This window comes from Oryzias melastigma, linkage group LG6 (assembly GCF_002922805.2).
Source record: "Oryzias melastigma strain HK-1 linkage group LG6, ASM292280v2, whole genome shotgun sequence".
In the NCBI taxonomy this organism is placed as follows: Eukaryota; Metazoa; Chordata; class Actinopteri; order Beloniformes; family Adrianichthyidae; genus Oryzias; species Oryzias melastigma.
In genome coordinates, this window is record NC_050517.1 from 17802506 (window position 1) to 17815927 (window position 13422).

General features: G+C 46.3%; 1 protein-coding gene across 1 annotated transcript; it reads right to left on the reverse strand.

Moving 5' to 3' along the window:
• Positions 1-377: 377 nt before the first annotated feature.
• Positions 378-12278, reverse strand: ccdc66 (coiled-coil domain containing 66; the record flags this gene model as incomplete). The annotated part of the gene is given in 19 exon segments (XM_024281179.2): positions 378-740; positions 808-890; positions 5488-5603; positions 5695-5744; positions 5818-6031; positions 6110-6305; positions 6471-6539; positions 7018-7132; positions 7210-7362; positions 7449-7533; positions 9106-9332; positions 9400-9534; positions 10328-10393; positions 10650-10699; positions 11263-11357; positions 11433-11547; positions 11626-11791; positions 11953-12183; positions 12256-12278. Coding segments are annotated over 19 exon segments (2351 nt in total), but the record flags the coding sequence as incomplete, so codon positions are not given.
• Between the last annotated feature and the right edge of the window lie 1144 nt (positions 12279-13422).

Sequence of the window (13422 nt, forward strand, 5' to 3'; positions counted from 1 at the left end):
GTCCATTTTTAGTAAAATCCAGAAAGATGGAAGTGTGGCTCTGAATTTAGACTTCAGACTGATGATTGGTTGGACTCATCCTTCATCTCCAGAACTTCAGCATCTTTGCTCGGTTTTGGTTGTTTCTGAATTCGTCTCTTGCTTTTGCAGAGTTTCTTCCTGGAGTTCAGCTTCTGCAGCTTCCATGTTTCTGCTGCATGTCTCAGTAGGAAGCACTGAGCAGGTTCTGATGAAGCCAAATCATTTTCTGTTTCTAGCAGATCCAGATTCTTCCTTCTATGAACCTGATTTGTAGACTTGTGTCTGGTTAAATTTATAATTTTTTTAAATAGTACAAACCTGACAAAAATGTGTTTGAATAAAAATAGAACCAGAAATGATTGTTGTTGGATCATTAATCATCAAAATGACTGACAGGCTTTTAGGATCTGTTCAATAAAAACTTAATTCATTACATTTTACATCTGAAACAACAAAAAGATTTTTAAGAACAACGAATATGTTTGAGTCTTCCTCCATCAGCCGAGCTTTGACGAGGGGGGGGTGGTCCGCAGATGCATGATTCAGCTGAATACTAGTCACCCGGTCAGTGCAGACTCATGGGGTGTGTGTGTGTGTGTGTGTGTGTGTGTGTGCGTGTGCGTTGGGGGGGGGGTCACAGGATGCTGTGTGATGCCGAGGCAGTTCGGGGGGGGGGTGTTCAGATCCATCTCCAGCTCCTTCCGTTTCTGTAACAAACCCTGAAAGCAAACAGGCATGTTGACCGTCTGCAGACCAGACAAACCCGCCCTGCTCAGGTGTGTTTACCTGCCGCAGCTGAGCCAGGCCTCTCAGGATCTGCTGCTGCCGCCGCGTGTGGGTCAGAGGGACACGGAGATGAGCGGGGGCTCCTGACGGAGAAAAAAGCCAAAAGCTCAGACACAGAAGAGCTGCTTCCTGCTGCTCAGAACCGCTTGTCCTCTGCAGACACTGGACCAGTTCTGATGGTACACTGAAGGTTCAAGTCCTAACTTAACTCAGTAATCCATTATGATCCCCCCCCCATCCATCCCTAGGAAGATTTAAAACCTTTTTCAGAGCCGCCGCCTCCTTTCCAATGCAGGAAAACGAGGCACATTGACTATATAAGACCGGCCTCGTTTCCTATTACTCTGCAGCTACAAGCCCGACACAGTGCCCATCAAACTCTCTTTCCATAAACAGATGCTGCTTGCTTGGTCCTTCATTTACAAACATAACTTTTCTCCTCACAGATTTTACATATGGAACAATAGATATATACTCTATAGGAAAAAAAACAATTTTTCTTCAGCAATGGTTTGATAATATTAGATTAGTCAGTCAGTTCTTTAACCAACAAGGTCAACTGTTCAATTATACTGAATTCATTCAACACTATAAGATCCATCTCTGTGAAGGACTTTGCTGTCGTCTTTGATGCTGTTCCTCTCCACCTCACCTCTCTGTTTAAAGAAACAGCTGGACCTGACCATCTCCAACAGCTTCAAGTGACGGATACAGCTGTTGGAAAAATCTGCTTTTCAACTGTAAAAAATCCAAACAAAGCCATCCAAAGATTGTTTCAGCAGGAGCTCCGAACTGAATCTCCAGCAACAACTTTTTGGACCTCACTTCACGGACAGATCTGTTGGGAAAAAGTTTGGCTTTTGCCTAACAAATTTCTGTTGAATAACAAGGTCAAAGAAGTTTTGTTTAAAATGTTACATTGATTTTATCCAACTAATCAATACATACAAAGGTTTAAAAGAGATTTTAATAAAAACTGTACATTTTGTGAACAGTATGAAGAATCATTAATACATATATTCTGGACCTGTAAGCACACTAAAATCATTTGGAGCAAATTGTCAATTCTTATCAGGAGTAAAGTCTATCCCCTTTTTTTCCTAACTTGGAAGAACATTCTTTTTGGTTTTATTAACTTTGATGTTAAGTTGTCTTCACAATTCTATTTAATAAATCTCTTGATTTGATTAACAAACTATATACAGTACATCCATAAAACCAAATTTAGTAATAAAAATCCAAATTTCTTTGAATTCTTTGCTGAAATCAGACAGTACTTATGTTCTATTTCACCAAGCCATAACAAAAAGCAATTAAAACTCATCATCTGTTTCAGGTTTACAGAATAATTTAATATTGACTTATTTCTGTTCTACTAATGTATCCCCCTGGCGTTTTTTTTTTTTTTTTTTTGTTTGTTTTTTGGAAAAATTATGTACAATACTCTGTTTGTAGATGTAACAGAATAAATGTGAATCCACTTGCAACAGGGGATTTTTATTATTTTTTATGGTATCTTGGGCGCCCCCTATCGGTTTGTCTCTGTATTAGTCGTGCACATAGACTGTAAAAATAATGGACTTCTCGAGCCACGAGGTCCCCATTGGAAATGCATTACTTCCTCTCCTCGCGAAAGTAGGCCGCCGCTTTCACCGTCACTTCCTGAAACGGATACCGCCATTTGGAACCCATCTTCAGCGATTGGTCTGAGTCATAGCTGAGTCATGGAATCTACAGGAAGTACTGTCGCCAATCAGGAGTGAGTTTATTGCAACCATCTGCCTCTTTCCACGCCTCGACCACGAGACCGCGGATGTAAACAGCTTCTATAACGGCAGCTCGGGAGAATGGCTTTTTAGGTTTCGCTTTGATCACGTGGTCAGAAATCCTCCGGCTCTTTTCTAAATGACTCGTTCCCGGTTAAGGTTAGGATTACGGTTATGGTTAGGGTTAGAAAAGCAAATTGTTCGTTTGTGGGGCGGTCTGTGATGCTCACGCCTCCACCAGGGGACGTGTCAAACCTGGAAAACACATTTAACACGTTTAGGACCGCGCGTATTATATGCACGCAAAAACCGGTTTTGGCGTATATTATACACGGTATTTCCCAAATCGTGGAATATGTACGCATTTTACTGAGACTGGGCTGATTGTACAAGTCATTGTTGAAGCCTTTGAGGGAGAACCATTCCAACATTTGATTCTGTCAGCGGTCCTTTGGGATTTACTTACATTTATTCATTTTTGTCGAGATAAAAGGAGCATTCAGGTGACGCTGCTGCAGAACGGCGCATGTCCCCCTCGCGGCCACGTTAAAGTCTGATCAGATGCACATGAGAAGCGCGTTCACCGGTATTTAAAATAAATAACCAACCTAACAAGTGAACAGCTGGATCTTTTATCTGTTTGAAAATACGACCAGGTCCTTTCAAGTTTGTCTCGCGCTCCTCAGACGTCTGCGTCTAATTCAGGCTGAAGCTGGAAAAGTGCGGCGAAGATGAAACTTTGGTTGGTGATTTTATGGAGGAGCTGTACCATTCTGTATGATACACAACTTATAATTTATAAGCTACAACCAAAACTGTGAAAAAAGAAAAACGAACGTTAAACAAACCAAAAAAGTCCAAACACATAACCTCAGAGTGAAATCTATTTCTCCAGAGTAAATCCTCATCTAAAAATGTCGACAGCATGCTCCTCTTGTTGTTTTAAACTGCTGCATCGGTACATTCCATTGAGGAAAACAACAGTAGGACAATGATTGGTACATTGTTGAATTGTAAAGTAGGTGTTAAAAGGTCTTCACGGACCCATTGATGAAGTCTGCTCCCATTGGCTACCCGTCATCTGTCAATCAAACCCCCCAGACGTTCGACGTCAGACCCACAAACGCTTATTGAGCCATCTGATTGGTCAATTTATAACTCTAATAACTTGTGATAATGGAAAAAAATCTTTAAAAAAAAATTAGGATTAGAAAAAAGAAGTTAATCAGAAAGCAGCAGAGGAAGAATGATTATTCTGACATATAAAATGACTGAGAAATAACTGTCTGTTTCCCAATGTAAGTCAATGGGACTTTGGCCTTTTTACAACCCAGTGGTACTTCCTATATGGAACACGGAGGTAGGGGGGCTTGCTCTGTCCAGTTATTTTTATACAGTCTATGGTCGTGCAGCAACAAAACTTTATTAGTTGTGACACAGACACGCCCGAGCGTGCTGCATGTGTAATGCGGGCGGGAGCCTTCGGTGTCTGAGCATCGCCATTTTTTATGTACAGAAAATAAACAGAATCAAAGACAAGTCGGCTGTCCTGTCGTCTAAAACAAACAAACACAACGCAGAGATCGTCCTGGTCCAGCCAGCACCAAGGCTGAGCTGGTTACATAGACAATGGTCTGACTTAAGTAGTCAATATTCTCATTAACACTATCAGGTATTTGCAAGACACCTATTATGCTAATAAATATTTTACAAGCATTTAACACATTATTAATAAGGCTTGCAAATGTGTTAACTTAGGAATTTAATAAGCCTTATTAGGCTTATTACACCAATAAATGTCTTACTAACACCTTATAAGAACATTAATAATGCTTGTTAATCTTATTGTATAAATATATATATATATATATTTACCTTGTCCTGTCCAACAGCTGAGCCAACAGATACGGAATGAGAGCCTCTGGTTTGGGTCAGATTTTACTGTCACAACAGGGATTTATTGAGTATAAACCCCTGTTGTATTTAATGCTAAACTTTATTTATATTGATTATGTTTTATTTTATTTATTTATTTATTTATTTTTTCTTTGTTGTTGGACCGGACAGAAAAAAAGAAGGTGGGGTTATGGGAAGAGAGAGAAAGAAGAGGATGGCAACAGAGGGAAGCAACATCATAAAACAACCAGGACTAAGTAACAAACTAGAATGGGCGGGGCCTGTCTACACACACACTCTATAGTTACACACACACTTGTTGGCCTAAATAGTCTCCACTTTTAAACTAAACATAATTTACTCAATTCAACTGTAACAGCAGCTCACACACTCCATCATACAAACCCATTCAGATAATGACTTTCATTCTGTCACATAAACGGTTAGTGCTAAGGTGAGCTGATACCTGTGCTCAGGTGAGTGTTTATGTTTCGCTGAGGTGGATGGTGATGGAATGTACTCAGGGGGAGAGCGCCCGGCCATCCCCATGCCAAGACCCCCCAACACCTGCCATGGGGCCGCGGAGAGAAACCGCCCGACGGGCAATCCCGCCAAGCACCCAGACCGGGGCACGCGGGACCGCCGCAGAGGCCCCCCACACCCAAGAGCAGGAAGGCACGGGAACGCGGGGAGTGCAGGCCCCAGCGCAGCCAGAGGAGCAGCCCCCCCACCCCCCAAAGAGCAGCCCACCCAGCGGTGCCGAGGACCCCCCCGCCCCACCCCAGGCTCCAGACAACCGCCCGCATGTTTAAATGAACACTCAAACCCACTCATGACTAAGTTCTGGTTTCATCATGGAGTTTTCTAGTGACTGAAGTGAAACCCAAATTAGTTCCTAGATTCTGCTGCTTTTGAACCTTAAAGGAGAAGACCTGGAACAGAACCGGTTCCGGTAATGCAATGGACCGCAGGCGGGTCAAAAACGGAAAGTAGCACAGATGAGTGGCTGCTGAAGCACCTGGGTTTGTGTGAGGTGGGGGGGTGTCGGCCAGCTGCAGGTGGTCCAAACGGACTTCATTCGTCCGGACATACGGAACCAAGTCCGGAGGAGGGGAGTGGGGGGGCTGCCAGCATCTGAAGGATCAGAAGAAGAGGCTCATCTTTAAACTGACATCCGGTTCTGATGTTTGCTGAAAAACCTGTTGATGGGGGGCGGGGGGATCACCTGTCAGGGCGGAACACTGAGCCGCTTCGCTCTCTGGACTCTGTTTCCACCTGAAACATGCAGAATCCACAACAGCTTCATGAAGCTGCATGAAGAAAACATGCAGCGCAAAAACACGCCTACCTTCCTGCAGGGGGGGGTGCTGGTCCTGCCGAGCTGGGAGGTGGAGCAGAGATGAGGCTCCTGGCTGTGAGGGGAGGGCAGCTCTGGTTTGAGGGGACGGGCCCTCTCTTGCAGAGCCAGCAGCTCAGCCTGCCTCTTCAACCGGTTCCTCTGCCGGTCCCTCTGCAGGTTGGGGGGGTAACGCTCCGAGGCGGGGACGAAGCGCCGACTGGGCCTGGGGGAGGCAGAGGAAACACTGACGACCTGTGAGGACTGAACTGACTGAACCCCCCCCCCCCACACACACACACACCTCTGTGTGTTCCACTCGGGCCTCCTCTTGCCCCCCCTCCCCCTTTCAGTCCGGGCAAACGGCTCATACAGATCTCCTGCTGGCTCACCCAGGTTCTCCTTTCCCGCTGTCCTGCTGTTGGGAGGCGCAGTGGAGCGGGGGGGAGGTGGGTGGTACTGCACAGCCACGTCCAGAGTCTGAACACTGCCTGTGGTTTCTGCACACAGGGGGCAGACTGCATTCACAGACTGTGGAATCATGGGAAGGTTTTTTGATTGCCATGCAGCATGAAGGAGGTCAGCTGATCTGCTCTCTTCAGATGATGGAGGCAGATCCTCCTCAGGTTCTGCTCCTGTCAGCTCCTCCTCAGCGCCCGAGTTACCCGTCTGGATGGCCGTGTCTCTGAGGGACGAAGCGCCGGCGTCCTCTGATCCCGCCTCCCTTTTGTGTCCTGCTCCGCACACAAACAGACACAGGAGTTCAGAACTGTGAGGATGATCGCTTCTCTCAAGTTAGGTCCAAATTCCCTCCCTACTCCCCAACTACTAAAACTATATAGTGCCAGACTATGTAGTGCTCACTACTTTTGTTTCTTTTTAATGGTAATTAAGACATCTCTAATTTCACGAATGAAAATCCTAAGAACTATAAACATAAATGAATGAATCCCGTGTTTTGCATATGAAAACATTGACTGTTTATTAAAAAATACTTTTTAAAAAAAGTTCAAACGCAGTGCACTGTGGTCTATATTTCCTGATCCAGTGAGCATCGATGCACACTGGGTTTTTTTCGCAGAGAATTCTGGGAAATTTTTAGGGCACCAGATTTTGGAATTGTAGATGAGAACAGCTCTACAAAACGGCAAACGCACTACATGGTGAGAAGTGAAGGAATTTGGACATAGCTTCAGATCTCTGGCTGCTCACCTCCAAACGTCTCCAGGCTGATGGCGTGGAGGCCGACGTCAGGCTGCAGGCTGATGGCGTTGAGGCCGGCGTCAGGCTGCAGGCTGATGGCGTGGAGGCCGGCGTCAGGCTGCTCCTGAGGAGACACGCAAACACTGAAGCAACCACAGGGAAACCCTCCCAACTCTCACCTAATCATTCCTTCTGCCTCACCTTCTCCTTCCTGGTTTCCAGCTCGTACTGCCTCTGCAACATCTCTCTCTCCCGTCCCAACCTCTTCTCCTCCCTCTCCTCCTCCTCTCTCGTCTTTGCCTCCTCCTCCTCCCTCAGCTTCCTGCGCTCCTCCATCTGAGCCTCGATCGCTGTCTGTCCACACATAAGGAGATGAACTCCAGACTACTGAAAGTGTAGGCGGCTCCTCCTCCTGCTATTCCCTCGTGACATACTCCCACCTGCTGCACCAGCTGCTTGACTCTCCTCCTCTCTCTCTCCTCTATTTGTGCGGGGTCCAGCAGGGAGGTCATGGTCCTCAGGTAACTCGAAGAAGCGAGAAAAGAAGCAGAAACACAAAACTTGAATTCTTCTTCGCTCTGATTTCACACCTCAAACCGTAAACCTCAGAGAGGAACTAGGATGCAGATTTAATCCTTGGACACAGAAATTAACAGATTTTAAATATCAGAGAAGAATTAACTCAATGAACCTTTGACAACAGCAAAGGATCATGGGAAATGTGTCATTTAAAGTCCCCTTCCAATCCTGTTTTTTGAGTTTTTAACATGTATGTGTGGCATTTTTCTTCTAAAAGAAAAACAATGTAATAAGAAACCATTTTGTATTTGCATTTCTGAGTATTTCTCCTTTTAAGTCTCTGTCACTCAAGGGCCCGATAAAAACTCATACGTCATGATAGCTAGCTAACCCGGATGTAGCTATAGGGGCCAGAGAAGATAATATAACGTCCCACTTCTGTGCTGTTAAGGATTGTAATTCAGTGAAAGGCCACACTGATGTTAGTTTTCATTATTTTGTGATTGAAATTCATGTCCCTCCCCTTCATTTAGTGAAGCCGCAGGTTGTTTTTAAGTTGGCCTCATGTATTTAAAATTAAACTGAAAATAAATCCCGTCAGCTGTTAAAAATATGCTGGTTTGATCCAACCCGCTGAGGAGCCCCAAGCTGCAGCAGCAGCGCGCGGCGGTCACAGCAGCCGCGGATAGCCGCAGGCAGCGGTGGACAGCCGGTGGCAGCCGCAGGCAGCGGTGGACAGCCGGTGGCAGCCGCAGGCAGCCGCAAGCAGCAGTCAGCGAGCGGGCGGCTGCGGGCAGCTATAAAGGAGCGGCAGTGCAACAGCAGCTCCGCTCAGGGTCTACCGGGGGGTTTAACCGGACACCGGAAACGTTTTCCTGAACGTAACCCTTCCTAAAACGATGGCACTGGCTGCACCCATTTACAAAATGTCGCGCAATTAGACCCTTTCTGTATTCTGACATTTCATTAGATTTCTTGTTTACGTGAATTCAACAGTCAGCATGTGCTGTCAAGAAATCAGTTCTGAGCTCCAGCTAAAGCTGCTGCAATGCAGCCTAAATGATCATGTTTTATTTTATATTTATTTTTTCATCAAAGTCTGTGTCTCGCTAGCATGTCTGGGGGGATAAGGGGCGGGGTTATGCAGCTCAGCACCATAAGCCACGCCCACACATAGAGATTTTTGAAAATAAGGCTTCAGATCAACAGGAAAAATGGCTTTTTAAGACATTTAAGATTTGTTAAAAACTTCACAGTCCTAATTAAAACCTCACTGGGAACGTTTAAAGAACATGTAAAAAATTGTAGGGGGACTTTAAAGTAAATACTTTATTATGGAGCAGTGAAACATTCAAAATTCAATAAAAGAATATGTGTGAAAAGATTAAATCCCAAAATATATAAATGACCACTAATGCTGACTCAGCAAACATCTCTAAGTCAAGTTAGAAACTGGCCAATAGAATGCCTTAATAAAAGTAGGTGGAGCCTTCTGGCCCCCACGTCGGTCTAATTCTCTGATACAGCCAGTGGTACAGTCTGACTCACAAGGTTCTTGGTTAGCTCCTCTCATCTCACCTGCTCCTGGTCTGACATCTGCTGGTGGAGTCCACGCTGGCTCCAACCAAGCTGTCGGCCCCACAGCTGCTGGAGGCATCCCAGGCCAAGGACAGGCTGGAGGAGGGTTCCCACCCGCCCTGCTCGGCGCGGCAGGGCTGCACCTCAGCTAATGGAGCGCCAGCCCTGGCGGGGGTTCTCTTCTGAAAGGAGTCAAAGTGAGCCATCCACCGCTCCCGGTCCTCCATCTGCACAAAGAGAGCAAGTCCGAGTCCAGGACTGGGTGACTTCTTCTGGGTCTGTGCTGAAGCTCACCTGGTTCCGGAGCAGCTTCTCCCGTCTCCTGCGCTCCATCATCTCCTGTCTCTGACAGTCCAACTCCTGCAGCCAGTGCCTCCTCTGCTCCTCTTTTTTCTCCATATTCTGCTCCATCTCTATGGGACTCACATCCTGAGCAGAAATTGGAGCCAGACTTTAGTTTTTTCAAAGAGGGAATAGAGAAGAAAAAGGAGGAAATAAATAAATATGTTCAGAAAACCCCTAAAATAGTGAGAAAAAAAAGGATTCCGGTTTTCATCCATCATCTTTATTAAAAGTTTTTTACTGACAGCCAGATGTCCCAGCCTCTGAAATGCAGTGTGGTAAACATCTGCTGCACCTCCTAAGCTTTTGGTGCCTGACCAGAATGTTCAAAGAGACTCCAGGAGTAGTAAATGAAGACATTTAGAGCATTTTCTCTCCTCTTTGGTACCTCCGACCTCGTCATCCTTTCACCAACATCACCACTGTTCTTCCTCAACGTGTCCAAACATCTCCATCTCCTTCTCTATATTTATCTCCAGAACATCTACCATGATCTGTTCCTCTGATGGATTCATTCCTGGTCCATCCTGGTCTCTCCCAAAGTCTACCAACATCTATTCTTCTGCATGAACACCACACTTCTCCATCACATCCTCCTCCTCTGGTTCTTTCATCCACATGTCTGTAAAAGTCTGCTCCAATCACCAATCTCTCCTCTCTAGAGATACCACAGATCTGCTCCTCCAGCTCCCTCCAGAATTCCTCCTTCTCTACCAGCACAAACACCCTAGATTCTGCCCCCTTGTGGACACATTAACATTTGTGACAATGAAGGAAACACAAAAATATATTGAAAAATATTGTGTGTTGTGTGTTTGTAGTTTGTTTACTGATCATCAGATATCACATAGAAGATGAAAAACGTTGGAGTCATTTTTACCCCGATTCTGAGGCTGGATCTGATGGCTGCATGCTGCTCTGTGCGGCTGGTGGAACCCCCCTGATTCTGAAACATAAACACACAAGACATCCAGCACACTGATCTCTGATTGGCTCTTCTTCAGTGAACTCAAGGTCACTGCAGTCTAAAACCTCCAGCAGAATTTCAAAGTATCTGTGAGTTGAAGTGTTATTTCATGTGAGAAACACCAAATGAATTCATCATGGAGAAAAAGTAGAGGCAAACACTAAAATAAAAAAAGAAATGCATGTAATCTGTGAAGGATAAGAGGAATAAGATGAAAGTGAGATGTGTGGAGTACCTGGAGTCTGACATGAGCTGAATGATGCTCCTTCTCCTCCACCTGCTCATCTGAAAACACAAGTTCCCCAGGTTCATGAAACCTCAGACATGCTCTGATCCAAACAGCAGCAACACTTCTGAAAACAGAGCTCTGAGCCCCTCAGGCTGCCTGAACGCCTGCAGATGCAGCACAGCCTGTGAGGCCTGAAGGTTGCATCTCTGTCGGTGATGGTCTGTGACATCACAGCATTCTGCTGAAGCTGCAGGACATCTGAGCAAAAACAAGCCCCGTAAAAATAAGCAAAAAATAGCCTTACATATAGAAACATTTTTTTTAAATAAGAAAAAAAATCTGCCAATGGGGTAAGAAAAATTGTTTAACCAAGAATTATTATTTTAAGAAAACATTCTTGTCACTAAGAGATGTTTTCTTAAACTAATATTATTATACCATTAGAAAAAATTAACGATAAGATTGTTTTTCTTGCAAGACAGAAAATAAAATGATTCCTCCAGAAACAAAGGTCTATTTACTTTATCAACACTCAGTTTTTGCAGTGAGGGCTTTGGGTGCAGGAAAAGATCTGAAGCTCTGGTCAGAGGAGACAAACATCTGCAGGACACTAGTGTACCTAGATCTCTCCTCCACTGAGCCTTCTTGGCGCCGCTTGCCGCTTTGCTGTGTGGAAGTCGCTCCTCCAACCAGCTGAACGTACATCCAGACGCCCTGAAAAAAATTCACTTTAACCACCAGACAAAATTGTTTTTCCAGCAGGAGGAACATAAGAGAAAATGTCGCTACCTGCTGATGTTTTCCTGTGAGTTTACAGTTGTTTCTGTTTCTATAGCCTTCTCTTTTCCTTCCTCTCCTCTTTGCGTTGGTTCTGAACATCTGGACTTTGGGCCTGTCTCATTTCCTAATGGAGGAACGTTGGAAAACAGCATGAATCATTAGTTATCCTTCACAGGGATGGCAGTCACATCAGTTCATCCACCTTCTTTGTCTCCACAGGAGGTCTGGAAGGTGCTTAGGATCTGCTGCAGCTGATCATTGCTTAGAGCTGCAGTGTGGTCCTTCAGTCCTCCATCAGCCAGAACCTCCTTCTCCTCTGTCCCTCCTTCCTTCTGACGGACAGCGGCGCAGCGTTTGTTTGTCTTCAGCTTTATGAACAGAAACCAGGGAAGACTCAGAACCAGACCTCAAGATAGAGGAGTAAAAGAGTAACCTCCCTGCTGTAGAGGTTTCTGGAAATCTCCTCCTCCGGTTTGAGGTGAGCTACCTTCAACCTCATTACCACAAAGTTGGTAGTCCAGCTTCTCACCTTAACACGGTCTTGTCTAGACTGGTCGTGTCTCTTGGTCTTTCTCCCTTCAGTCTGGGTAATGGGAATGGAGCTGTGGGCAGAAGACACGTCTCCTTCTGTCTTACTCCGGATCTCCCTGTGCCTCCCTGCCTGCTGCTGGGCTGGACCCTCATCTCCCTGCACCTCCTTGGCACAGGACGGCTGCCTGGAGCTCAGCAAGTTAGAAGGTCTGGGCCTTAAGGACAGCGGCTGGGAACACCAAGATCCACCAGATCAGAAGAAGCTTGAGAAGGACAAGAATATCTCCTGAAAACATTTTACCTTTGCCGGCCTCTTTTCAGCTCCTGCAGGAAAACAAAAGAGAAGTTTTCAACTACACACATGACACCAGAAAGCATAACATCCTCCTCTATGCATCGAACAATATTACATTTTAAATTTTATAGACCTTGTGCGGTGAAAATCGTGATTTTTCTTAAACTGCAATAAAACATTAGTATTCATGTCACAAATGAACCCCTGTATAATTATTTTGTCACCCGCGGCCCCGTGCACTCTCTTCAAGCGTTCAAAGATAGAGCAGTCGCTCAGATTTTGGGCAGCCACCGATAAGTAGGTCATAGGTCGTGTGATGTCAGTACAGGAACATACAGCTAGATCCGCTAGTGTTGTGATGACTTTCTGGGCATGGAATTACTTAACATAATAGAATTTGGACTGCTGTGGATTCGGGGATTCGAACGGGATAATGGTGAATAGGAGTGTGGTGTTTGGGTGCAGTAATGTGCCGAAGAAGGGGGTCTCCCTTCATGAATTTATCGTTTCAATAAAGGAGAGGGGCGCTCTCCGGTCAGGGGGAGGCTTTGAGCCCTGAGTCCGGAGGAGGAACGCGGGGGTTGTACGGGCACCTGGCGGGCGTGCGCCAGACGGCCAGGGTGAGACCGCCGCGCTGAGGGGGGTTTGCGGTTCCAAGGCCCCGGGCCGAGGGCATGGGGGGCACTGTGAGTTCACCGGACGGTCGTCCGGCACCGGCAGCCGAGCCCGCACAAAGGGTTTTTACTCCCTCTAGGGGCCGTGAGGCTGGCGAGGGTGGCCTCTGCGCGGGGCGCAGGAGGACCCCCGCCGGCCGTCTGGAAAGACGGCGAGGGAGGCCGAGAGGGCAGCGGGGGAGCGAGCCCACCCGTCGCCGCAGCAGCAGCAGACCCGGGCGGGGGGGCTCCGTCCGCCTCGGCCCTGGAGGAGGACGACAAAGGACGCTCCGCGGCAGCGGCGGCGCCTTTCCTTTTCCGGTAATGATCCTTCCGCAGGTTCACCTACGGAAACCTTGTTACGACTTTTACTTCCTCTAAATAGTCAAGTTTGATCGTCTTCTCCCGCCATCGCTGTATGAGCTTTTACCATCGTCACCCGAAGCCCCTGTATCCTCAGATGAGGAAACCTCCGGTTCAAACTGGTAGGGCTGTACACCCTCCGAACCCTGTGTCGTTA